General features: G+C 35.0%; 1 protein-coding gene and 1 long non-coding RNA gene across 2 annotated transcripts in view; both read right to left on the bottom strand.

Moving 5' to 3' along the window:
• The window catches only part of LOC107857271 (chromo domain protein LHP1), a 36,075-nt gene extending 17,507 nt beyond the window's left edge, over positions 1-18,568 (bottom strand). The window contains exons 1-4 of the mRNA XM_016702193.2: positions 18,233-18,568; positions 18,051-18,076; positions 17,852-17,938; positions 17,180-17,734 (exon numbers count right to left, since the gene is read on the bottom strand). Of these exons, the coding sequence (XP_016557679.1) occupies positions 17,180-17,734; positions 17,852-17,938; positions 18,051-18,076; positions 18,233-18,427 (863 nt within the window). The 5' untranslated portion in view covers positions 18,428-18,568. The remainder of the gene's footprint in view (positions 1-17,179; positions 17,735-17,851; positions 17,939-18,050; positions 18,077-18,232) is intronic.
• A 1,544-nt stretch (positions 18,569-20,112) lies between these two features.
• Positions 20,113-22,153, bottom strand: LOC124896846. The gene is made up of 2 exons (XR_007053264.1): positions 21,478-22,153; positions 20,113-20,564 (listed from the first exon to the last, which is right to left on the bottom strand). It is a non-coding gene; the product is annotated as an uncharacterized LOC124896846 (long non-coding RNA).
• Between the last annotated feature and the right edge of the window lie 4,281 nt (positions 22,154-26,434).

The raw sequence follows: 26,434 nt of genomic DNA, 5'->3' as shown, positions 1-26,434 counted from the left end.
GTACGGAGATGTTTGTACTTTTCTTCAAGAGGCTACAGGGCATTTAGAAAATATTTCCCTTCTTTCATATCTTTGATCATGCTATAGAAAGGTTCTGTAAGAAACTTATACAGATTCTCATCTTTCTCTATTTATGCCATCTCTACCTTATTTTTGAGGTAACAGAAGCAGTCAAGCTCAAATTCCTATAGACAGAGTTTTCTTAGACAATCCCCAAAGATAGTTATGGGTTGCACACAGGCTCAAAATATTCTATTAGTTCCCTTATATTCTTAACTTTGAAAATATTCATTCTTATTCATGAAAATCATGCATTGAGTCGAAGTTAGATGTGCTTTCAGATCCCTTCTCAGAATCCTATGACAGCATAACTAATACTGATAAATGCTATTAGTTCCCTTATATTCTTAACTTTGAAAATATTCATTCTTATTCATGAAAATCATGTATTGAGTCGAAGTTAGATGTGCTTTCAGATCCCTTCTCAGAATCCTATGACAGCATATGACCTAGAGTTAGAGGCATGAACCAGAAGTTTATCAGCAGTAAATTAGGGATAGCATTTATCAGTATTAGTAGATTATGTATTCATGGGGCTAGTTGTATGAAAGGTGAATTAGTTGGCTTAAAACAGAGTATGCAAGAATTTAAGTTAAGTATGATGGTGTGGATGTTATTAGATAGTATCCTTGAGTTTTTAAGTGTGAATGAAGCTAGTAATGTAGTATGTAACATTCTTACCAGCTAAGTTATTGGCTGTAGAAAGTTAAGAGTTGTATATCAGAAGAAAGTACTAGCATCGGGTTCTAGACTTTCAGGTGCAGGCTTTCAGGGTGAGTTTAGTATTTATGTGTATTGATATATCTCGGGCTCTAGACTAAAGTTGTTGTAGTTCAGTTTAAAGTTATAAAAAGGGTCCACAGACTTAGAATGATGGCTTAAAGCTAACAGGGAGATGATAGAACAAGTAACCAAGTCAGGCTCTCAGATTTTAGTAGTGATGCCAATAAGTGTAGAAAAGTAGTAAGGAGGGATGATTCCCAACCTATTCTTATCTCAGTGTAAAGTTTTTCAGTCATCACGGCATCTACTCATATCTTACATGTAAGCTCCATCATCATAACTCATATTCATCCATTTTATAGAGAATCATGTACGCTTCCAGTTCCTAGTATGAGGAGTTCCAGTTCACTCAACAGTGTGAACTATGTTTTATGAAATCGTGAACTCCAAACTCAGTTCATACAGCTTATGACTTATGTACTCATGTTTTACAGTATGTTCCATTCCAGGTACTCATGTTACACTCATAATAATCAATGAAATTCAGATTATTTCATGTATGTCCTCAGTTTATCTCTCTTCGATGAATTCATGCTTTTGATACTCTATTCTTCAAGCCTCAGTTAAGTGTCAAGGTTATCCTTTCATGTTTTAAGTCTTTATGTTCTAACCTTTTAGTGACCTCTTCTTAATATTAAGATAGTGATGATGAACGGTTGTTTAGATGGGAGAGAGTAAATATTCCTTGTTTTCATGGTTCATACTAGTATTACAATGTTATGTGTGTACCTTGTGGTTTTGAGTTAGGCTTGAACATGGTGGGAGTATGTAGCTCAACTCAGACTTTGGCAGGAATAGTTATACGCGCCCATGTAAGGATTATTAGTTGAATCAATTAAGGATGGTATTTAAGGGTAAAAGAATAGTTGATATAAGCTTTCAGCATAATTCAGTCCGTATAGCCAGTAATCCAGTCTAGTAGTCAGACAGACAAGTTCCTATGGTTTTCATCTTTCCTATTCATGAGGTAATTTATTCACATCCATGTGAATTTTGAATTCAGCTTAGTTCATGCATTAGGAATCAGATTCAGATTTTAGATATTCAGTCATAATATAGTTTGTAAGTGTCTGATGTATCATCTCGATCATTCCTTAGTATTTTAGCCAAGTCAGTATCATTCGAGGGACAAAGTATCCCAAGGGGGAGATGTATTGTAATACCCCGAGTATTCATATTCTAAACCTTTCATCTTTTCTTCACGAAACAAGATCCAGCTTGAAGTAGTGGTTACTTATCAGTTGACTCTCTTGTTTCTATCTCAACCTAATAATCATTCTTATGTCATTGTATGTAATCAAAAAATCAGTTCAATTCATAATATTCAGTTCATGTATCATGTTTCAGAATCAGTTATGAAATCATGTTTTCAGTCATGCATGTTTAGAATATAATCGCAGTTGCCTTAGTACCCTCAGTTTAACCAGTTTCATTCGAGGAGAATGTTCCCAAGAGGGAGATCATGTAATACCCTGCATTTTTGGGCTAGTCTTCGAACCATCATTACTACATGTAGAAACTATAATCCAATTGATTTCTATGTGACTATAAGTTTCATGATCTTTATTATCGAGTTTGATGTGCTTTCGAGGTGAAAAATGTTCATAAGAATCACTTAGAACAAAGTTGAGTGTAGAGCCTTTGACTCGTCCAAAGTTTGATATTCGATTCTACAAAGGTCTACTTTGAACATATATAACTTTTTATATATGTATAATTTTGCATCTCAAGACCCACCAAATTGTAGATAATTGAATTAGCTTTCCAACGATACCAATTTTGCCTTAATCTGATACCCGAGTGAAAAGTTATGGCATTTTCCGTGTGAGGTAGTAAGTCGACCTGATTGCGACGCGATGCATTGCTGGCCCCGATACGACGACCGATGTGATACAAAGCTATTTTACCAGCTGTTTCAGTTCTTAAAGGGTATAGGGGCATTTTGGTCAGTTTTCCTCACCCAAATTCGTCAATAACACTTAATTTCAGCCCCCAAAAGAATTAGATATATTATTATTTATCTTTTTCTCTCAAAGAAAACTCTAGCATCCTCAGGAACACCAAGAACTTCATCAAGTTTTCTTCACGACAATCAAGAAATTAAGGTTCCTAAACCAAGAATTTCAAGAAAAAGCATTCAAGAACATTCCCAAGTCTTCCAGGTCAAGCTTTCAATTTAAAAATCAAACCAATTAAGGTACGTGAGAGTTCATCAATGGGTCCCCTTTCACCCATGGAGCCCAAAAACCCTCTTTTCAATTAAATAACAAAATTTTATTCTTATTATGGAGTTTTGTATGTTCAAGAAAAATTTAGTTTCATGATTTCATAGTATTTTTACTTCAATTCATTCCATGTGTCATTCCATGCAAGATGTTGAATTCCCCATGCCATGAATTTGAGTTTCCCATGCTCCTTTTAAGTGAATTCCATGATAGATCCTAAATTCATAATTTTTAGTAAGATTCCCATGTTTAAATTATTGCTTCCCACGTGTTTGATGAAATTCCCATATCATGTTCAATTAATTTTAGGATAACTCCAAGTTATGAAACTGGTCATGTTATCCAATTATTTTCCCATGTTTAAGATATTCTCATGTTCAAGTTCATGATCTCCATAAGTTTGATTTCAAGTTAAGACTATATGTGTTTTCAAGTGGAATGAGCCAATACATATTTTGAATGTTATGATCTTTATATAAAATCCCTAAGTTGTGAATTGATTTATGTAACAATGATATTTTTGCATGCTTGCTCATTCCCATGCACAAGTTTATGGTCCCCACATATTTGATGAAATGCATAAGAGATGAATTTTGAGCAATGACTACTTATTAAGCTTTTGAAACTTTGGTATGCTTTTATGTTATTGAGTCCTGGGGGTTACTAATACCCAAAATTTAGCTGTTTACCTAGTTTTTAGTATCTACGGAATGATTTCAGTTATACCATAAGCAATATCAGCCCAATCAGTTATTACAATCAGTAAACTTAGATCAGTTCAGTATTCTGAGTCAGTTCAGTTGGGAGTAGGATTCAGCACCGAGCGAACCCAGGGATGGTGGCATTCCTGTCAGTATAGGGTTTGACCCTTAGTAGCAATCCTTGAGTTACAAAACTACGTAACCAGCATAGGTTTGAGATGTCTTCCTGCCACCTTAGGGTTGTCATATCTCTCGTGAGTTTCTTACTAGTATAGGGTTACTCCTTAGTCCTTTGGGACACCAGTTTAGTGGATCCACACATCCATTGTTAGTACCCATGGCACGATACTGATACCCTTCCAACTGGGGTTACAGGTTGGACCTCAATTAGCTTAATTGGGGTATGTCGATTAGATGATACCTTTCACAGTCTTAATTACAGTACTCAATACAACATCCAGATCAATTTCTCTTTACCATAGCATTAAGTTATCAGTATTTTAGTTTACAAACTATTTCAGAATCATGTTATACATTTGGTCTTGCATTCTCAGATAATACAGTTTTCATGCATTCATGTTCAGTTATCTCATGTTGTTTAGTTAGTCCTTATCTCATATGCATAGTGCTCTACAGTTTCAGTCTAGTTATTCAGACTAAGTACAGTTCAATCTTACATGACCACTATTCAGCTACCAGTCATTCAGTTAATCATATAAGCTTAGTATATGTTATATTTGGTTCTGTATGTTAGGTATTCGTTCTCAGTATAATTATATATTTAGATCCCCAATATTATGACAGTTTCTATCACGTAGGTTCAGACTCATTATTCATATTGTATTCACATTTTATCATATCCCAGCTTCAGTTCTTTTTATTTCATAAATATAAAGTTTTATAGAAACTAAGTGTAGAGATCCACCAGCTTATCAGAACATGTTTGTTACTCATGTTTTAAGATATTTCAACTTTCAGTTTATTCCAGCCTACTGGTGAGTCTACTTATGCTTAGTATGCATGTTTTAGGATTATGTATGAAATCACTTTTACTTATTGCATTTACCCCTGTATAATCAGTACATTCCAGAAGTACTGATCTATATATACGTTTGTGTGGCTACATTATTTCATAATGTAGATACCATTTGTAGCTCGCACATCATGATTAGACTATTGCAGGTTCCAGCCAGCATGTGATGAGTTCTCTTATTTTGGGAACTCCAGACAGTTTTAGTTCATGTACAGTTTATTTATTTTGATATGTATTAATTTGTGGTAGTTGGAGGCATGTCCCAGCTATCTATAGTTAGTATAGTAAAGGCTCCATAGATGTTAGTTAGAGTCAGTCATGTAATTTCAATTTTCTCATCTGTTTTTATCAGATTGTAAAGTGTATCAATAATACAATTTTAATCAGATTTTGTCATGATTATATTTTCGCACAGCAGAACAACTATTTATTATATTATAATTCAGTTGCTTAATAGTATGCCAGTTTATGGGTTAGCTGGGATTACTTGTGGTTCCAACCATCGTGTGGTGTCCAAGGTGTACTCTTGGGGCGTTATAGTTTTGATCCTGAACCAAAAGTAGTCATAATGGATATCATTGACTTTATTTTGACACGTAGATTCTATATTTCTTGGTTTTAGTTAATTTCAGGATTGTTCGTGGAAAGTAAGGTCGTGAGTTTAAAGTGTAGCAGACCGATTTTGGCATTCGAGCTAGGTTATGACTTAACTCTTTAGACTAAAATGGGTAGTTAATTTGTATACCAAAATATATGCTAAGGGTGGGAACGAATCATGAAAAATGATTATTTATATGTTATACTTATGGGGGGCCTATATGAGTTGTAATTGTTGAATTTAGGACATTACGTAATATATCTGATCATGCAGGGTCTGATGTGATGTTGATAGATTGGAATATACGTGAATAATCATATAGTGGTACCTTTGGTGGATTGTGATATATTCAGACCTTTTGGGCATCTGAATCATGTGTGAATTCATGAATGGGAAAAATAATGAGTGAATATTGGCTCACATGTTTGTGAAAATGTAACATTATGGTTGGTTATGGAAATACATCATGTGGATTTGCTATGTAAATACTCTTTAATACCCCACATTGTGGTTGGTTATGGAAATACATCATGTGGATTGGCTGCCCCATACTTTTCCTAGCTTAAATTCGTCCCTAGAATGTTAAGAAATAGGTTCCAAAATAAATAATATTTATTTCGTGTGGAATTTTCTAGAATTAGACCTCCCATTGTGTGGGAAATTGAATAAGCTTTCCATTGATACCAAATTCGCCCAATTCCGACACTCGGTGAAGAAGTTAGAGCATTTTTAGCCAAAACAGTGTGCCACCTGAGCACTTGGAGCGTCATGGAGGTGGAAAAAATGATAATCGTCAAATTCTATTGGCCCTCCGTGATAACTCCACATTGCAAAGTATCCCAATTTCCCATTTGTCAAAAACAAATGACCCAACGCGATGTTGGCACATCGCGCCAAAGGACAAAATGCCATTCCAAAGGGGCACCGTGATGGTGGCGCGTCACGGAGTCAGCCCAGTTCTTTGTCCTATTTCCAGCGAGCCACCACAATTGTGGCGCATCGGGTGGCCAGCTAAATCGAAAAATATTGCATTTTTCAGTTCTACTTAGAAGTTTAAAGGGGGTATTTTGGTCTTTTCCCAAGCCCCCAATCCGGCCAAAACACAAGATTAATTATATTCAAAGCACTTTGTGCTTATTATTCATCATCCTCTTCAAAAGCAAAACCCTAGAGCTCTAAAGCCTCTTCTCCAAGAAATTAAAATCCTCTATTAATTCTCCAAGAAAGCTTAAGATTGAGGATTCCCAAGGCAAGATAATCAAGAATCCATCTCCAAGAACTCAATTAGGAATCAATAATTCAAGTTTTTTCATCTAATCATCAATCAAGGTATGTGGGGTTTATGAACAAGGATCTTCTCTTGTCCTTATTCCCAAAATTATATTTTTTAGCAAATTTCTTATTATTTGAAATTAGGGCTCATACCTAATTATCAGTATTTAAAGATTATGAATTTACAAGTGATTGAATGTTGATGCATGACCATTTTCATATATTTATGCATGTAATGCGATTTTCTAGATTTTCCAATTGAGTTTAAGCATAATATTGAGATTCGTGATTTTATTATTTTGATATTGTTGAAGTATTTTCAAGAAGCATATTGAGCATGATGTTTTGCTATGATTTTACATGAGTATGAAGCATGGGTCATTAAGCCCTAATGAGTATTGCTATTTCAACATTGATTGTGCTATGAGCACCTTATGACTAGATTCTTTTAAGATTATTGATAAAGATTTGACCTTTTGGTCTCAGAATAGATATGAAATCCACTTTACAGATTCAGATTACAGATTCATCTTTACAGTTATACAGTTGATTTTCATTATAAACTATTATACTATTTTTAAAGTGGATTTCCAACAAGATGAATGTAGTAAATTAAAGGGAGTAGTATTTAGCGCCTAGTTGGGTATGATTCCAAGGTCTCATACTCCAGAACTACATGCTAGTATAGAATTTAAATTAACGAACCCATAGTGGGTTAAGATAGTGATCACTTAACCTGAGGTTATACTCCCTAGTAAGAGTATGACACCTCTCCTCAACGTGAGGTTTCTTTTCTAGGAGGATGAGATGTTGGACTTTATGTAGCTCACATGGTTTATGTCGGTTAGAAGAACCTCCCTTATAAATAACCTTCAGATAAAGTATTTTCCCCTTGCAGAACAATTTTCCCTAATAGTAAAGCCTAATATAAAAGATTCACATAAAAGGTTTTAGAAAACTAAGTGTAAAGGCTCACAAAGATTATTCAGATTAAGCTTTACAGAAAGATACTAGCTACAAACTTCAGATTTTAGATTTTAGAATTTAGAGTGAGTCCTTTCTACAGTTAGACAGTATGATTTTTAAAGAAAGAACACAAGTACAACTTTTAGAACTAAATGTTATGACTCACTAGATTTATGAAGTATGATTTTGCTTCTTATTATTTTAGTATTTCAGATATTCCAGCTTATGTGAGTCATTTACATTTAGCATGTATGGATTTATAAATTATGATGATGAGATGATGTTTTACTTATGCATTTAACCCCCATATACTTAGTACATCCTCAAAGTACTGATCCACATATATGTCTATGTGCTATATTTTCTCATAATATAGGTTCAGATGCTCAGTGTCAGCAGCATGAGTAGTTCAAGCATCTTCATATACATCTGAAAGTTGGTGAGTCCTTATAGTTCGGGGACTTATTCATTCAGATTCTACAGCTTAGTAGTTTTATATGATTCAGTATTCTTTTTAGACAGTTCATGTTAGCCGGGGGTCTGTCCCAGTGACTCTCTTGTAATAGCAGTAGAGGCTTGTCATACTGCTAGATTTGGTTCAGACTTACAGTATTTGATTTTGAGATATTGTTTTAGATATTATATTTAGACAGATTTTCCGTATTTAGCATAACTTTATGTTTATATTTCCATTATTATGAGATTCAAATTTAGTAAAAGGCAGACAGGGTTAGCTTAAGGCTACTCGTAGTCTTAAGCACTATGTGATGTTTTGAGATCAGGTTTTGGGGCGTTACAAACTTGGTATTAGATCCTAAGGTTTTAAAGAGTTCTAGTTAATCAGACAAGCCGTATTACGCTGAGTCTTGATCATGGGTGTGAAGCGCACCACATTTATGAGAAAGAGGCTACGAAAAGTTTTTAGGAAATCATCTCTCTTTTATAATCTATCGTGCTTACAATATCTCTATCTACTTTTAACTCATGCTCTTATGAGATAATTAAATATGCCTCCTCATCGAGCTAACGCCCGCAGAAATAATAACCAGCCACCCCAGCCCACTGATCCTTTAAATAATAATGTATCCTATGTTGAGTTTAGGGCTACCTTTTAGGCTTTAGCCCAAGCTGCGACTGCCAATGTTCAGGGAAACCATCAGAATTAGGCTACAGTCCCACTTCAGCAGAATGGGGATTTAGTAGTTGCTAGAATCAGAGACTTCATGAGAATGAATCCCCTAGAGTACTTCCTTAAGTTCAATCAATTGTCTAAATATGCCCCTGATACGATGGCTAATCCTAGGGCTAATATGAGTAAGTTTGTTACTGGAGTGTCTAGCTTGGTAGTTAAAGAGTGTAGGACTGTTGGAAACATGGATCTTGCTAGATTGATGATGTATACTCGACAGATTGAGGTAGAGAAGTTGAAGAGGAGAGATAGAAATAATAAGAGGACTAAAACATGACAATTAGAGTATGGTCAGAATAGGTCTCAAGGAGAAAATCATTTGCAATTTCAGAATCGTTCATCTATGCCAGCACCATCTTTAGCTAGTGCTCCCACTCCCAGAGGTAGACAGAAGTAGTGGGGTAATTCTTCTATGTCCAGATCTTAGAATAGCATAAGTGGAAAACCACGTTATCCTCCTTATGCTAAGTGTGGTAGAATCACCCCGGTGAGTGTTTGGTTGGATAGAATGGTTGTTTTGGTTGTGGTAAGTAGGGTCATGGAATAAAAAAGTGCCCACATGCTAAGCAGGGAAATAGAGATAATCGTCCCCAGACTTAGACTGCTAGTGCACCATCTCCTTTAGGTCGCCCAGTTCCTCCTCAGGGCGCATTATCCAGTACCGATAGCGGTCAGTGATAGAATCGATTCTATGCTTTACTATCTTGTCAGGAGCAGGAAGATTCACTAGATATTGTTATTGGTATGCTTCGTGTCTTTCATTTTAATGTTTATATGTTGTTAGACCTTGGGTCGAGTTTCTCTTTTGTGATCCCGTTAGTTGCAGTGAATTTTAAGATAAGTTCTAAAAAGATCTCTGAGCCTTTCTTGGTGTCTACCTCATTGGGGGAGTCAGTTATTACTAAACAGATCTATAGAAAGTGTCCTATCACTGTCCTCCATAAATTCATGTTAGCAGACCTGATAGAGTTTGATATGGTTGACTTTGATCTTATTCTTAGTATGGATTGGCTCCATTCTTGTTATGCCTCTATAGATTGTCGTACCCGAGTGGTGAAGTTTTAGTTTCCATATGAGCTAGTCTTTGAATGGTCAGGTAATTCAGTGTCTCCCAAAAGACATTTCACATCTTATCTTAAAGCCCAAAAGTTGATCTCCAAAAGGTGAATCTATCATCTTGTTCGAGTTAAAGGCACTAAGTCTGAGACTCCAACAATTCAGTCAGTCAGTGTAGTTAATAAGTTTCCAAATGTCTTTCCTAAAGATTTTCCAGGGGTACCTCCCGATAGGGAAATAGAATTCGGTATTGACCTTCTTCCAGATACTCAGCCTATTTCTATACCTCCATATCGTATGGCTTGCTTCGAGCTTAAAGAGTTGAAAGAGAAACTCAAAGATCTTTTACATAAAGGTTTTATAAGGCCTAGTATTTCTCCATGGAGCGCTCCATTCCTATTTGTATGAAAGAAAGATAGTTCTTTGCGTATGTACATTGACTATCGTCAGTTGAATAAAGTCACAATCAAAAATAAATATACTCTTCCTAGAATCGATGACTTATTTGATCAACTCCAAGGTGTCAGTTATTTCTCAAAGATAAACCTTAGATCCGGCTATCATCGGCTTAAAGTAAGGGAGTGTGATATTCTAAAGACAGCTTTCAGAACCCATTATAGTCATTTTGAGTTTCTAGTCATATCCTTCAGACTGACGAATTCCCTAGCAGCTTTTATGGACTTGATGAATAGAGTGTTCAAATAGTATTTGGATATGTTTTTTATAGTCTTTATCGATGATATCCTTGTCTACTCTCGTAGTGAGGATGATCATGCAAACCATCTTAGGATTGTGTTGCAAACTCTTAGAGATCACCAGTTGTTTGCTAAGTTCAGCAAATGTGAATTTTGGCTCAGGTCAGTAGCTTTTCTTGGTCATATTATTTCCAGTGAAGGTATTAGAGTTGATCCCCAAAAGACAGAAGCCGTAAGAAATTAGCCTAGACCTATTTCCCCGTTAGAGATTAGGAGTTTCTTAGGTTTAGCTGGTTATCACAGATATTTCGTTGAGGGTTTCTCATCTATTATATCTCCTATGTCTAGATTGACCCAAAAGAAATTTAAGTTTCAGTGGTCAGATTCTTGTGAGATGAGTTTTCAGGAGTTGAAGACTCGACTCACTTCAGCCCTAGTTTTAGCATTACTTAATGGTACATATGATTTTATGGCTTATTATGATGCCTACAGAGTTGGTTTGGGTTGTGTTTTGAAACAGAGAGGTAAGGTCATAGCCTATGCCTCTAGACAACTTAAGCCTCATGAGAAGAATTACCCAACGCATGATCTTAAGTTAGATGTTGTTGTGTTTTCTTTGAAAATCTGGAGACATTATTTGTATAGGGTGCATGTTGATGTGTTCATGGATCACAAAATCTTGCAGTGTGTATTTACTCAGAGGGAGTTGAATCTCTGTTAGAGAAGGTGGTTAGAATTATTGAAGGATTATGATTGAGTGTGTTGTACCATCCAGAAAAGGCCAATGTAGTGGCAAACACCCTTAGTAGATTGTCCATCGACAGTGTTGCTTATGTGGAGAATGATAAGAAAGAGTTAGTTCGGGAAGTGCATTGATTAGCTAGATTGAGAGTTAGGTTGGTTGATTCAGCTGAAGGGAATGTTTGGGTTCAGAGTAGTTATGAATCTTCCCTAGTTTCGGAGGTGAAGGAGAAGCAAAATGAGGATTCTAGTTTGATCAAACTGAAGGAGTCAGTTAAAGACCAAAAGATTGAGGTTTTCTCCCAGGGGGAGATGGTGTGTTGAGATACTAGAGTAGATTGTGTGTGCCTCGTGTTGATGATTTGAGGCAGCAGATTATGGCGAAAGCGCATGGTGCGCGTTATTCCATCCATCCTAGAGCCACCATGATGTACCGCGACTTATGGGAAATCTATTGGCGGGAGTGGTATGAAGAGAGATATAGCAGAGTTTGTAGCTAAGTGTGCAACTTGTCAATAGGTTAAGGTAGAGAACCAAAGACCTGGTGGTGCATTGAAAGAGTTTGGTATCCCCACTTGAAAGTGGGAAGAGGTGAATACGGATTTTGTGACTGGTTTACCCCATTCACGTCGTCAGCATGATTCAATTTGGGTGATAGTAGATAGATTAACTAAGTCAGTGCATTTATTGCCAGTTCACACGTCTTACACAACTAAAGATTATGCTAAGTTATATATCCGAGAGATAGTTAGATTGCATGGAGTTTCTTTATCCATCATCTCATATAGGGGTACTTAGTTTACCTCTCAGTTTTGGAGAGCCTTTCAGAAGGGTCTTGGTACCCAAGTTCATCTTAGTTCATCCTTTCATCCACAGAAAGATGGTCAGGCAGAGAGGACCATTCAGTCTTTAGAGAATTTGTTGAGGGTATGTGTTCTTGATTTCAAAGGTAGTCAGGATAAGCATTTTCCATTGATTGAGTTTTCTTATAATAACAGTTATCATGCTAGTTTTCAGATGGCTCCATTTGAGGCTCTTTATGGGCAAAGATGTAGATCGCCAGTTGGTTAGTTTGAAGTGGGTGAGGTCGCTTTGATTGGGCCAGACATGGTGTTTGAGGCCATGGAGAAAGTTTAGTTGATTATAGAGGGATTGAAGCAGCCCAGAGTCGTCAGAAGTCTTATTCCAATGTGAGAAGAAGAGATCTTGAGTTTGAGGTTGATAATCTTGTGTATTTAAAAGTTTCACCCATGAAAGAGGTGAAGAGATTTGGCAAGAAGGGGAAGCTTTGTCCACGTTATATTGGCCCCTTCCAGATTTTAAGCCGTGTTGGGAAGGTAGCGTATGAACTTGAGTTACCCGCAGACTTATCCTCAATTCATCCAGTATTCCACGTGTCCTTGTTAAAGAAGTGCATGTGCGATTTAGCTATTATAGTTCCTCTAGAAATCACAGATATTTAGAATAGCCTTTTTTACGAAGAAATCCCAATAGAGATTCTTGATCATCAGATTCATAGACTAAGGAACAAAGAAGTTCCCTTGGTCAAAGTTCTGTGGCGAAATCAGTCTGTTGAGGGTGCTACTTGGGAAGCAGAAGTAGACATACATACCAAGTATCCACATCTCTTCTCCAGGAGCCCAGACTCAGCCGAAGGTAATAGTTTTTCTTCATTCAGTTCTTTTTTAGTTCCAAATTCAAATATATAGTTATCTTCATGAGAATTCATACACTCACAGATCATTTCAGTAGCCTATTTTAATTGAGATTCAGTTATTCAGTTTATTCCAGTTGTGTATGATGGTTTATACCTTAGATTCCTCAGTATTTTTCAACCTAAATTAGCCATATTTGAGGATGAATGTTCCAAAGGGGGAGATATTGTAATACCCCGCAATTTTTCTAGCTTAAATTTGTCCCTAGATTGTTAAGAAATAGCTTCCAAACTGAATACTATTTATTTTGTGTGGAATTTTCCAGAATTAGACCTCCCATTGTTTGAGAAATTGAATAAGCTTTCTATCGATACCAAATTCGCCCAATTCCGACACTTGGTGAAGAAGTTAGAGCATTTTTAGCCAAAATAGTATGCCAACTGAGAACTTGGTACGTCGCGGAGGTGGGAAAATGATTATCGTCAAATTCCAGTGTCTCTTCGTGATAGCTCCGCGTCACGGAGTAGCCCAATTTCCCATTTGTCAAAAACCAGTGGTCCAACGCGATATTGGCTCATCACACCAAAGGTCAAAATGGCATTCCAAAGGGGCACCGCGATAGGGGCGCATCACGGAGTCAACCCAGTTCCTAATTTTCCTATTTTCAGTGAGCCATCGCGATTGTGGCGTGTCGCGGTGGCCAGCCAAATTAAAAAATATTGCGTTTTCCGATTCTGCTTAGATGTTTAAAGGGGGTATTTTAGTCTTTTTCCAAGCCACCAATCCGTCCAAAACACAAGATTAATCATATTCAAAGCACTTGTGGTCATTATTCATCATGCTCTTCAAAATCAAAAGCCTAGAGCTTTAAAACCTCTTCTCCAAGAAATCAAAATTCTCCATTGATTCTCCAAGAAAGCTTAAGATTGAGGATTCCCAAGGCAAGATAATTAAGAATCCACCTCCAAGAACTTAATTAAGAATCAATAATTCAAGTTTCTTCATCTAATCAGCAATCAAGGTATGTGGGGTTTATGAACAAGGATCTTCTTTCGTCCTTGTGCCCAAAATTATATTTTTCAGCAAATTTCTTATTATTTGAAATTAGGGTTCATACTCAATTATCAGTATTTGAAGATTATGAATTTACAAATGATTGAATGTTGAATTGCATGACTATTTTCATATATTTATGCATGTAATGCGAATTTTCAGATTTTTCAATTGAGTTTAAGCATGATATTATGCTCAAACTCCAGAACTATGTGCAACCGTAGTGATCAATTAACCTGAGGTTATACTCTCTGGCAAGAGTATGATACCTCTCCCCAACGTGAGGTTTCTTCCTTAGGAGGACGAGACGCTGGACTCTATGTAGCTCGCATTGGTTTATGTCGGTTAGAAGAACCTTCCTTATAGATAACCTTCAGATAAAGTATTTTTTTCTTGCAGAATAATTTTCCCTAATAGTAAAGCCTAACAGAAAAGATTCACAGAAAAGATTTTAGAAAACTAAGTGTAAAGGCTCACAAAGTTTACTCAGATTATGCTTTACAGAAAGATACTAGTTACAGACTTCAACTTTCAAATTTCAGAATTTAGAGTGAGTCCTTTCTACACTTAGACAGTATGATTTTTAAAGAGAGAACACAAGTACAACTTTCAAAACTAAATGTTATTACTCACTAGATTTATAAAGTATGATTTGCTTCTTATTATTTCAGTATTTCATATATTCCAACTTATGTGAGTCATTTACATTTAGCATGCATGGTTTTATAAATTATGATTATGAGATGATATTCTACTTATGCATTTCACCCCATATACTCAGTACATCCTCAAAGTACTGATCCACATATATGTCTATGTGCTTCAATGTCTCATAATGTAGGTTTAGGTGCTCAGTATCAGCAGCATGAGTAGTTCGAGCATCTTCATCTACATCCAACAGTTAGTGAGTCCTCATAGTTTGGGGACTTATTCATTCAGATTCTATAGCTTAGTAATTTTATATAATTCAATATTCTTTTCAGACAGTCTGAGTTAGTTGGGGTCTATCCTAGTGACTCTCAAGTAATAGTAGTGGAGACTTATCAGACTACTAGATTTGGTTTAGACTTATAGTATTTGATTTTCAGACATTGTTTCAGATATTATAGTTAGAAAGATTTCTGTATTTAGCATGACTTCATGTTTATATTTCCATTATTATGTGATTCAGATTTAGTAGTAGGCAGACAGGGTTAGCTTAAGGCTACTCGTAGTCTTGAGCACCGTGTGACATCTCAAAATCAGGTTTTGGGGCGTTACATACTCATTGTGATTGGTTGTGAACATTTCATCATCATCTTCATGTCATCACATGCATCATTTCACTTGTTTGTTGTATTGCTTTATATATACTTGTTGTCGTGTATGTGTACTTGATTTGTATCTAAAGTTATGTATGTGCTTTGGAAATATTGGAAATACTGGATATTGGTATCGGATATTAGATCTTATAGACCTTCTCCAAAGGAATATGTCAGTGAAGAGTCATGGATACTAGTAGTATATGGGTTGACGAATCCACCATAGCTATTGTGTCGGAAGGCTTGCCTTCATAGGCGTATATAAGGTGGTATATGGGTTGAGAAACCCTCCATAGGTCCCACATCAGGAAGGCTTACCTCTGAGGGTTTATACGAAGGTTGTGCGACAACCTCATGCATCATCATCATCTTGTACATTGCGCTTACTTTATTGTATTTACGTAATGATTGAATTTCCATGATTGACTTGACATACCTTTATTGTTCCATTTTCCTTGATTATACTTGACTACCTTGTTTATACATGTTCTTCCTTGTTTCTACTTGTATGTGACATAATGTATATTTGTGTTTTTCCTGGTTGTGTTGTTGCAATATATGTGTGATAAGTTATATTAGAACTGTTAGAGCAAGCGGTGTGGTCTACCGTTGTGGGATATTTTTTTATTTCAGGTGGTGTGCCCTTAGTGTGTATTTTTTATGCTTTATTCCTTACCTTACTCGATCGGCCTATGATACAAACTGTGTACAAGTGGACCGTACTCAATCCTACTGTACCTTTCTGGTTTAGATCCAGGTTCGGGTATGCCCCATGCTGCTTGATTCGGGTGATATTTGGAGTTTTTGAGGTAGTGATTGATGTTTCTGGCATCTGGGTGTCTTTTGTTACCTTTCTTATAGACTATCTTTGATTTCACTTCCGAGATAGAGTTTTCTTTTATATTTGGCAATCTTATGTATTTCATTTGGATTTAAGTTGTACAAGATACGTTCTTATACTGTTGACACCAGGTTTTGGGAGTTATGGCACCATTTGTTGATTTTATCCTTTCCATATTTATCATATCTACATGGTTCGGCTTTATTTTAGAAGCCTTACCTTGGAGTATTCTGTCCTTTCCTCTTTTTTTATCAGTTTAGATGATAGGCTTACTTGTCAAGATACGCTGCAACAAGTGTCATCATGACCTTCATTTTTAGGTCGTGATAGGAGGATTGTCTAAGTTTATATAAGCAAATCAGCAATTCACTCCCCAACAAATGTGAAACTTTAACCCACTCTAATACCTTCTTTATACTCAGATGCAACTAAAGCATAAATTGGTATCCTAAACAAGGACGAATGGACTTACCTCTGATACCTTGTAAAGATATGAAACTTTGGCCTAACTAAATCTCAAAAGCTAGCTCATGAAGGGAGAATTGCCCAAACTTATGTAAGCAGATTGTCGGGCTATTACCCAACCAATGCGGGATGTTCATCTTTTCTAACAACCCAAAACCCTAATAAGGAGATAACGACATATATCCTCAATCAAATGTGGAACTCAAAATAATATGCAAAGTAACTATGATCCAAACACCAATCAAAGAAGCATAGACAATATCAACTTCACAATGACAATCAAATGTACTTGATATTGTAGTTTATCATCACTATCATCCATGGAATAGCCCACCCAGGACAATTTTAGTTGTTTCAAATAAGCTAAAGATTAGAAACTTTTTATTCATCATAGATAGAGTACACTAAGAGCAATATACAAGTTTCCATAAAGGATTGGTATTCCATTTGGGTATTTAAGCAAATTGTATGAAAATTGAATGCATTTTTATTGTTATATGAGGTGAAAAGTGAAGTCATGGAAAAGTAGGTTAAAAGTCACATACCTCTTAGCTAAAAATTTCATAGACACCTCCTGCAAGCCATTTGCTGTAGGAGATATTGAAGGTTTCATGGGATTGATTATTTCTATTATGTCATGTGTATCTTCACCACGCTCATTATTATAACCCGAAGCATTGCCCATGAATCCATGATTTTGAATTTTTTGCTGCATGAATTCAACCAAATGGACACTAGTGCCATTTGCTGCAGCATCTTGGGGATTCTTTACTACACATGAAGTAGTGTCTTTTGTAAACCTATGAATAGAAGCAAACCTCCTCTTTTTAGATCTTGTGCAGTAAGGTTGCTGAGAAAGTGAAGGCATGGGTTCCTTAGGAGGTAGAGACGGGGATTCCTGAGGTGATGAAGGCACAGGTTCCTGAGGATGTGAAGACATAGGTTCCTCAAGTATAACTTTCACTGAAGGAACTTTATATGTAGCATTTATTAGTGAATCTTGTTGTTCTTGTTGTTTCTGTCTTTTCTTCATTTGGGTGTGAGTAACTTCATGTATCTGCTTACGCTTATGTGTAAATGTTTGTTTTCCTGATAGCAAGCTTTAAAAGGCAAAAAAACACAAAAAATAGGGAAAAAGGCCAAAATATCAACATTCCACGCTCCTCATAAAGTAAAAGTGTAATGGACAAATAATGATGTGGTAGTAAAAAGAATACCTCTCTTCAAATGCATCAATAACATCATAGCACGTCATTAGATTCTCCAGAGGTTCCCATGTGTTTGCAGTTTCTGGCCAGCCTCGCCTGTTAAAAGAAACATAAATCTTGTTCATTAATTCATTAGGTTTCTTTCTATATTCACAAATTAAAAAGAATGTAAAATCTAAAGCAAAGTAAATAACTTTATCCAACTTACCATTTGATTAGATACTGAACTTTTCCCTTTGATTTCCACAACATTTGCAAATCCATAAAAAAAAATTACAACAATTAAAGTTAGATTAAAAAGAAAAGGAGAAAAAGCAGAAAAATTGTTCACAACAACAATAAAAGTGAAGAAAAATGCTTCGGATGAAATAAAAGCAATGAACTACAAACCTTACGAACCCTCTTCATTCTTACGACTTCAATTTCATAAAATCCTACAGCTAGTTGTGGTCTCTCATCTTCAACAACAAGTTCCTCTTCAGCAACCACATCATTCTCAAAACCGACACCATTCTCAAAAGGTGGTGATGGTGTCTCTGTCTCTGATACCAACCCAGAAATCTTATTTTTCCCTGCCTTCATCATTTCTCTCGTCTTTCTCTTTTAAGTTTTTTTTCTCTGTGTATGTGTAGAGAGACTGTGGTAATGAAGAAGGTCCTTTTTTGACAAATAATCTCCCTTCAAACTTTTCTACTCATTTGTTAAAAATAAATTTTTATAATTCGGATGAGAAAAAAGTAGTTGAATCCACTTTACCAACCATAATTAATAAAAGTCTACTTTTAAAAGTATTATTCGTCTACTTTATTAAATTTTCGTTTATGCAAATCGTTATTTGTTTTTTACTCTCTTTTAGTTATTTATTCATGCACTTGAAAAAAAAATTATAGTAGAAGACCAAAGTTTAAAAAAGTAAATACTTCAATTTAATAAAAAGTAGTAAATACTAATGTGAATGCTAAGTTGAGATTTTTTTTGTAAGTTCGATAATGTAAATACTTTAATTTAATTAAAAAATTGTAAATACCAGCGTGAACACTAGTTTGAGATTTTTTTGTAATGTGTGAATGTCTTTAAGATCTAATCATAAATACATAAGTAAATGATCTTTTATTAGAGATTAGCATTTAATAAGTGTCTCTCTACTTTTTCGAAGGTAAGCGGTATGGACTGCGTACATTTTACCCTCCCTAGACCTCACTTTGTGGGAATACACTAGGTGTGTTGTTGTTGTTGTAGCATATAATAAGTGATTATAACTTTTCGAATCACTTCTTAAATGCAGTGTTGTCACTCTTTTAGTTCGTGCATAAAATCAATAAAACCTATGAATTTTTAAATTTATGTGCAAGAAAAAGAACGTGTGTTAAATGTCTGTTTTGAAAGTCACTTGGTAATTTAAATTAGTGTAATTAATAAGATAGTAACTGTTTTATCCATTTCAGACTTCTTTTGGCGAATGAAAAGGTGTTGGCTTCTTTAAAACTATTTCAAAAGATTGGAGAAAAATTCAAAATAATTTTAAGAAAATTACATAGTCGCTACTTGATTTTTATAGAGAAAATTAAAAAAAAAAAACTTAAAAGAGTTTCAAAGGTTCGAAAATAGAAATAAACCTTTAAAACTAGAGAAATTGGGTAAAGATTCAATTAACGTCCTAACAAGATTTTTAAGGCATTTAGGAGTGTCTATTTAAAACGGTTTGCTAAAAAGAACTAACTTGACTAACTAAAGTGGCTAATTTTTGCAAAGACTTGATTTAATATTAAAATTATTTATTTATACATTTCAAAATAATATTTATTTATTCAAAAGAGAAAACAGTTTATTTGAATTGAACTAAATTGTAATTTTCCAGACTTAGGGGGAAAGTAAATTTTGCTTTTGTAGGAGAAGAAGATTATGCAATTATTTTTCTTATTATTAATTATCATTATGGAAGAACCAACTTTGTTATATATAATACATTTGGAAACAAATGTCAAAGAGTATCGAATTAAAATGTTTGGCCAATTTTAAAAAGTTAATTTTTCAAAACAAATTAGTCTTTTGGGTTTGGAGAAAATTTAATCCAAATAGACTATTAGTTACATGAACAAATCGAATGTCATTTTGAAATAAAAAACTTAATCTGTAAAAGACTTGTTTTAAAGGAAAATTTGAAGAAACCATTTTAATCTGTTTTTAGATGAGACAATTTAGGATGGAAATCAAAGAAATTATGACTTAAATAAAGAAAACTAAGATAAAATAAAATGACAACACTTTGAGAAATTTATCTAGATTAATTGATTAGAATGTTAGTACACAAACAAAGATGAATTATAAGCTACAAAAATAATACAAGAACTGAAATTCGGCCCTTAATTGGCCCATTAGTAAAGCTGCCCAATTTTGGGCTTTGAATTATGGACTTTGGTCCATTTTTCTGAAGTGTATATTAACTGTATATCTGAGTTATTTCCCCTGTATTTTTTGTATATACGTTGTATATCTGCGTAAAAAACCCTGTATACTTGCTCCCAGCTTTACCATACGCCATCTCTTGACTTAAACCAACCACCTTTAACCAGTAAACCACATATATCAGGTGTATACTAGTGTTATACCAGCCTCGTTTATGATATGTTAATCAATTTGCGGATTTGAATGGGGCTCGACTCGATATTAGTCCTCCTTGGCCCGTTGGAGTATGGAAGAGAAAAGTCCGTTTGGACTCCAACTTAGGGAAATCATCCAAAGGAAGAAAATAACAATTAGCAGATGCTCTTACAAACAATTGTTTCTAAAGAAAAATATACTAATCCCGAAAAATAAAACACGAGCAAAGGTGATCAAATTTAATTATTTGTTTACATGAGAATGATAATCATTCCTAATCATATCAACAACAATTATGTTATTCGTTCACATAAGTTAATCCATAGAATATAACTAAAGATTGTTCAAAAGGTGTTTAAATTTTCTCATGCTCTTTTTCACCATCAGATCCACCACAGATACCAGTTTAACGATTTTCGCAACCTGAGTAATGCTTAAACAGTCCAAATTTGCAATTTTCAACAATCAGATCCACCAAAACAGATTTTTTTTTTTTTTTGTTGATGGTCTTTTTAAGACCAATGCAAATGGGTTTTCTTACTCAACACCACCCAAACCCCCCAAAACTGCGTTATAAATTGAAACATCTACAACTTTCTATATCAGATTTTCTCCTACATAAATACACACATCTCTATGTGTGTGAAAATTTTATAAAAATATCTATTTCATAATGAATAATGAATAAATCAAAGCAAATAGGAAATATTTGAATAAAATTGGGAATGGGGATTTTATTATAAGCAAAAGAATAATGAATCCCCCATTCTCTCCATTTCATCTTCTTCTAAAACAACGAATGAGAAATTTCTTTAAGAACATATATACACGTACGTTAATCAGTTTTATTCCAATTTGGCTGCAATCAAAAGTCAAAACTAGGAGTCCAAAGATACACAGACATCGACAATAACATTCTATGTTAATTTCCTCATTTTACTGCATTGGATAGTTAACCAATACACAACAATATCAATAATAAAAGGTGCAGCCGAAAAAAATCACATCAAAGAGAGAGTACAAAAGTAATTCACCTTTTTGGGGGTAAGAACCGGAACAAAGAGCTTTTCAATTGAACGGACTTCACCACTGTCAAAATTCGATTCCAATTTATCGAGATTACCATAAAATTTCCAGAATTTAATCTTCCGTTGGAATTTGGTTACGTGAGGTTAGAAGCATACGCCTCCAGAACCTCCAATTTTTCCCAAAAATTCCTCTCACTATCTATTTATAGAGAAAATTAGGGGGGGAGAATCTAGAGTTTTGGATTGAAAATGGGATTTTGAATTGATTTTCTTAGGAAATTTGATGTCCATAGGTAGAGAAACGGGTAACCGTTGGCTTTTTACCAAAAATGGGCGAGCATGGTCTGAGAAGGGGAAAAAGGCCAATAAACTTTTCTCCCTTCTTGGCTGTTTGGAGGGGTAAAAGGGTCAAAAAAATGAAAACGACTACTTTGAACATTGTTGACTTGTTTGGATTTGACGGTGTTGTCGTTATAAATGTTGATGTTACTGGGTGTTGTTGTGTTTATATTGAACGTTGTAAACGTTGGTGCGGCTTCTTGTACGCCATTGATGCTGTTTCTATTTGGTTGACTGTTGACCGATGTTTGCTGTTGTTATTTAGTCGGTTGTTGCTTAGTGGATTGTATAGCATTATTGCTATAGTTGGTTGTTGATAATGTTTTTTGGCTGATCAGGAAAAGGGAATAATAAGGGTGTGGGTCGGTTGTTGTCATTTAGGTTGGGCAGAAATAGCCCAACAATGGTAAAGGGGCTGTTGGAGTTTGGTTAGGCAGTGGGCCTGCACAAGTGGGTTTTGGGGTTATTCTTTTTTAATAATACCAATTAAGTTTAGGATTTAGTCATTCAATTAATTTTGACCAAATTTGAAAATGAATTATCCAATTGCATTGTAAATGTGGTCAATTTGATCTCAATCATGGCTAAATTTAATAAATTGGCTAAATGAAAGTAAAATTTGACACGAATTAATACCCTATTTAATTTTGAGTTTCTTTATTTTATAAAATTAAATAAATTATTTTTGACAACAAAGCATATTTAAATAAAGACTTTTCCCATTTCAATCAATTTTCAAGATAGTCTTTAATTAAAATTTAATTTTTCGTAAAATACTTATTTAAGTAATAAAATCATACAATCTTGTAAATAATTGTTACCCACATGACAAAATTAACTAGATAGATATTTTGAAAAAGTTTGATTATTCGGATAAAATAAATGTTATAATTTTATTGAAAATCAAAGAAACTGAAAATTAAATTTAGTCGTGAAGGGAAAAAATTAAGTGTCAACAACTGCCCCGTCCCTTTGGGTAGGGTGAATGCAAGTAACCCTGGGCAAAGAGAGTTTGACATTTCAAATTTTATCCTACCATAAATTCATTTCTCGAAATGGGTTAGATTTTTGCATGAGCTCTAGGGAGTTATTGCCGCACCCCGGCATTAGGTTTCCTACATATCTCAGGTTACATGAGAATTCAGGCTGCTTGTAGTTCATAAAACTTGACTAAAAGCACGATTTTTAAAGAATTCACAATTTATCTCAATTTTCAAATTTTGGTGAAACTGAAAAGCTGAGTAATAAGAGGATTGGGGGAGGTTGAAATGCAATCGAGTTTTCAACACAGAGCCCAGCCTACATATCCCAATGATTTAGGAAATCATACTACTTGTAGTTCGATTCAATTGGTGGAAAAGATAGTCTTTTATTTTAGACGATCTTTGGCTCGGGATAAGTGATAAGTTATTTGAACTTATGTAAAAAAGACGTGTAACCTCTTAACCATGAATGTAGGAACCTTCACATCTATACATAAAAATTTATTCGGACATAATTTCCAAAACTCTGAGTGTGTTATCACTAGAATTTAAAGGAAAGGGAAAGTTACTTCTAGTACGAGTTTAGAAGTATCCTGAAAATGAAACTGAAACCAGAATATTTCAAAATATCCCACATGCCTTCTAATAGGGGTGTGGTTTGATGGTGGTGGAAGTCGTCCCTCAGCTCACGTCCGAAAAGTTTGATACTTCTCTTCAAACTATGTCCCAGTTTGCTGCTATGAAAAAGTTTCACGTTGTGCTGCGTCTTTTTTGGGAGTTGTCCATACCTGATTTTGAATTGAGAATTTCATTCTTTTGGATGCTCTCGACAACATCTCAAACAAAATAGTTAGTTGAAAATGTAGCATCACACAAACGTAAATTGGTGCAAACTTATTTAAACATGCTATGCTGAGATAGTTGAACCAATTTGTAAAACCACTTTGAACGGAGTGACGGTCCAATACATTTGAAAGACGAATGAACTATTTTGAATGTAATATGCTACTTTGAACGGAGTGACGGTCCAACGCGTCTCATTGAAAAGTGGACGACCTATCTTGAATGTAACATGCCACTTTGAACGAGGTGACGGTCCAATGTGACTCATTGAAATACAAAGTGCCACTTAAACGAGGGTGACAACCCACCGTGTCTTATTGAAATACAACATGACACTTAAATGAGGGTGACGACCCATCATGTCTTATTAAAAGGCGGATGACCAATATTGAATATATCATGTCACTTTGAATGGGGTGACGACCCAATGTGTCCCATTAAAAAGCGGACGACCCATCTTGAATATAACATGTCACTTTGATCGGGGTAATGGCCCAACGTGTCTCATTGAAAGACAGATGACTGATATTGAATATAACATATCACTTTGAATGGGGTGACGACCCAATGTGTCCTATTGAAAGACGGACGATCTATTTTAAAGGTAATATGCCAATTTAAATGGGGTGACGATCCAATGTGTCTCATTGAAAGGGGGATGACCTATCTTGAATGTAACATGCTATTTTGAATGAGGTGACGGCTCAATATGTATCATTGAAAATGTAACATGCCACTTGAACGGGGGTGACGACCCAATATGTCTCACTGAAAGGCGAACGACCAATATTGAATATAATATATCACCTTGAACGGGGTGAGGCCCAATGTGTCTTATTAAAATATAATGTGCCACTAGAACGGGGGCAACGACCCGTGTCTCATCAAAAGGTGGACGACCTATATTAGATATAACATGCTACTTTGAATGAGGTGACAACCCAATGTTTCTCATTAAAGGATGAAAACCCAAATATAATAAGATGTGTCCTTTTGAAAAGGTGGACGGCCCAAATATACTAGGAAAAGATAGAAGTTGATTGATTAAACATCAACTTTTAAATTGGGATTATTTTAAAGGACTTCCGCATGTCCTGAGCTTCTGGTTTGAATCATCAAACTTCGAGAAGATACTTTTGCATTATTTTGAGGTGGTCTTGTATAACGTCACCTGTATAACTTAACAACACTCATTAATAATACAATAATTTGTTATAACTAAGTCAGGAGTGTAACAGAAGGTAGAGTTTAAAGATAAAGATGAAGTTGTTTGACTTATAATGATTTAGAGATAGTAGTTCGGATAATATATCCACATCTTTATCATTATGCTCGATCATTTTCCTATAAAATCAGAGAAAGTGTTAGATATCGTAACAAAGTAATAGAAACATAAATCAAGAGGAATGTATAGGAGAAAAGTTGTCTGGATTATTATTATGGCAAGACCACAGTGAATCTGATAATGTCCTTTGTCATGCTTAACATTGTCAACTTTGTGACTTTACTATTCCTGCATCCAAAGAACAATTCTTAGTTTTGAGGGACTGACTGTGTTGGTATTGTCTTGCTCTCCTGATGCACCTTATTGATCATTGATTTGCAAACATTTCTGATCTTGAAGTACGGTTTTTATGAAATTTTTTAGGATCTTCCTAAAAAATTCTACCATGGTCTATAACATATAACTCCCAAACTTTCTTATAACTTGTGACATTTATGAGTATGGAAAATGCAAAGTACTTGAGTTATTTTTGACGTAGAGTACTTTAAGCATAGCAACTTTAAAAATTATGCCCTCTTAGCTTCAGCAATGTTTGAACTTCAACTTTATGGAAAATGTCACATTTTGAGAACTTTTTAAGACCTTTTTCAAAATTTCTGCCCCAGTTGTATGCTTCAATGTCATCTTCATTTAACTTGGGAAAGGATTCTTTGATAGATTTTTGAGATCTTCAAAAATTTTGTCATAGTTCCTATGAAAGTTTTACAGAAAATATGATAGAGCCAGTCTGGCGCCTACGTATTCCATTGAGGTAGAAAATGTTGTTTCAACATAAAATGAGAAGATAAATCTTCTAAGGGGTTAACCGAAGCTGACATATGCTGCCTACATATCCCGTTCTTAGGTATTCAGGTCAAACATAGTTCATACATACAATGAAAAAATAAATTTTCTAAGGGGTTTGACCGAAGCTGACATAGGCCGCCTATGTATCCCTTTCTTGGGAATTCAGGTTAAACCTAGTTCATACATACAAAAGGGATATTTGATGTTTTTTATAAAATGGCCAAAGCCAATATAGGCCGCCTATGTATTCCACGAGGGAAATCAGGTCGAACATAGTTCATTATAGCTAAAAGGGTGCAATTACAAGGAAATAAAATCATAAAGCATAATTACAAGGAAATAAAGCAACATAATGCAATTACAAAGAAATAAAACTAGAAAGTACGATTACAAGAAAAGAAAACAACTTCTAAATATAGGATAGGAGGACGCCAAAGTGTGCCTTTTGAGGAAAATTCATGCTTCTTCTGATTGATGGTGCCAATGACTACTTCTTGTGATTGGTCAATGGATTATTGTTAACATTAGCTAGAACTTATTCAAGCATTATCGCTTTGTTGTCAATAAGATCCAGAATTTTTTGCTTGAGAGTGATACATTTCTCTGTATCATGTCCAACAACTCCAGAATGATAAGCACATCACTTGTTTGGATCATACCAATTAGCAGAAGTGTTCACAGGATTTACTTTCATTGGATAAAGTAGTATTGTCTCTTTCAACCTCTT

This window comes from Capsicum annuum, chromosome 1 (assembly GCF_002878395.1).
Source record: "Capsicum annuum cultivar UCD-10X-F1 chromosome 1, UCD10Xv1.1, whole genome shotgun sequence".
NCBI classification, from domain to species: domain Eukaryota; kingdom Viridiplantae; phylum Streptophyta; class Magnoliopsida; order Solanales; family Solanaceae; genus Capsicum; species Capsicum annuum.
The sequence above is the reverse complement of the archived record's forward strand: the minus strand, read 5'-3'. Positions and strand labels throughout refer to the sequence as shown.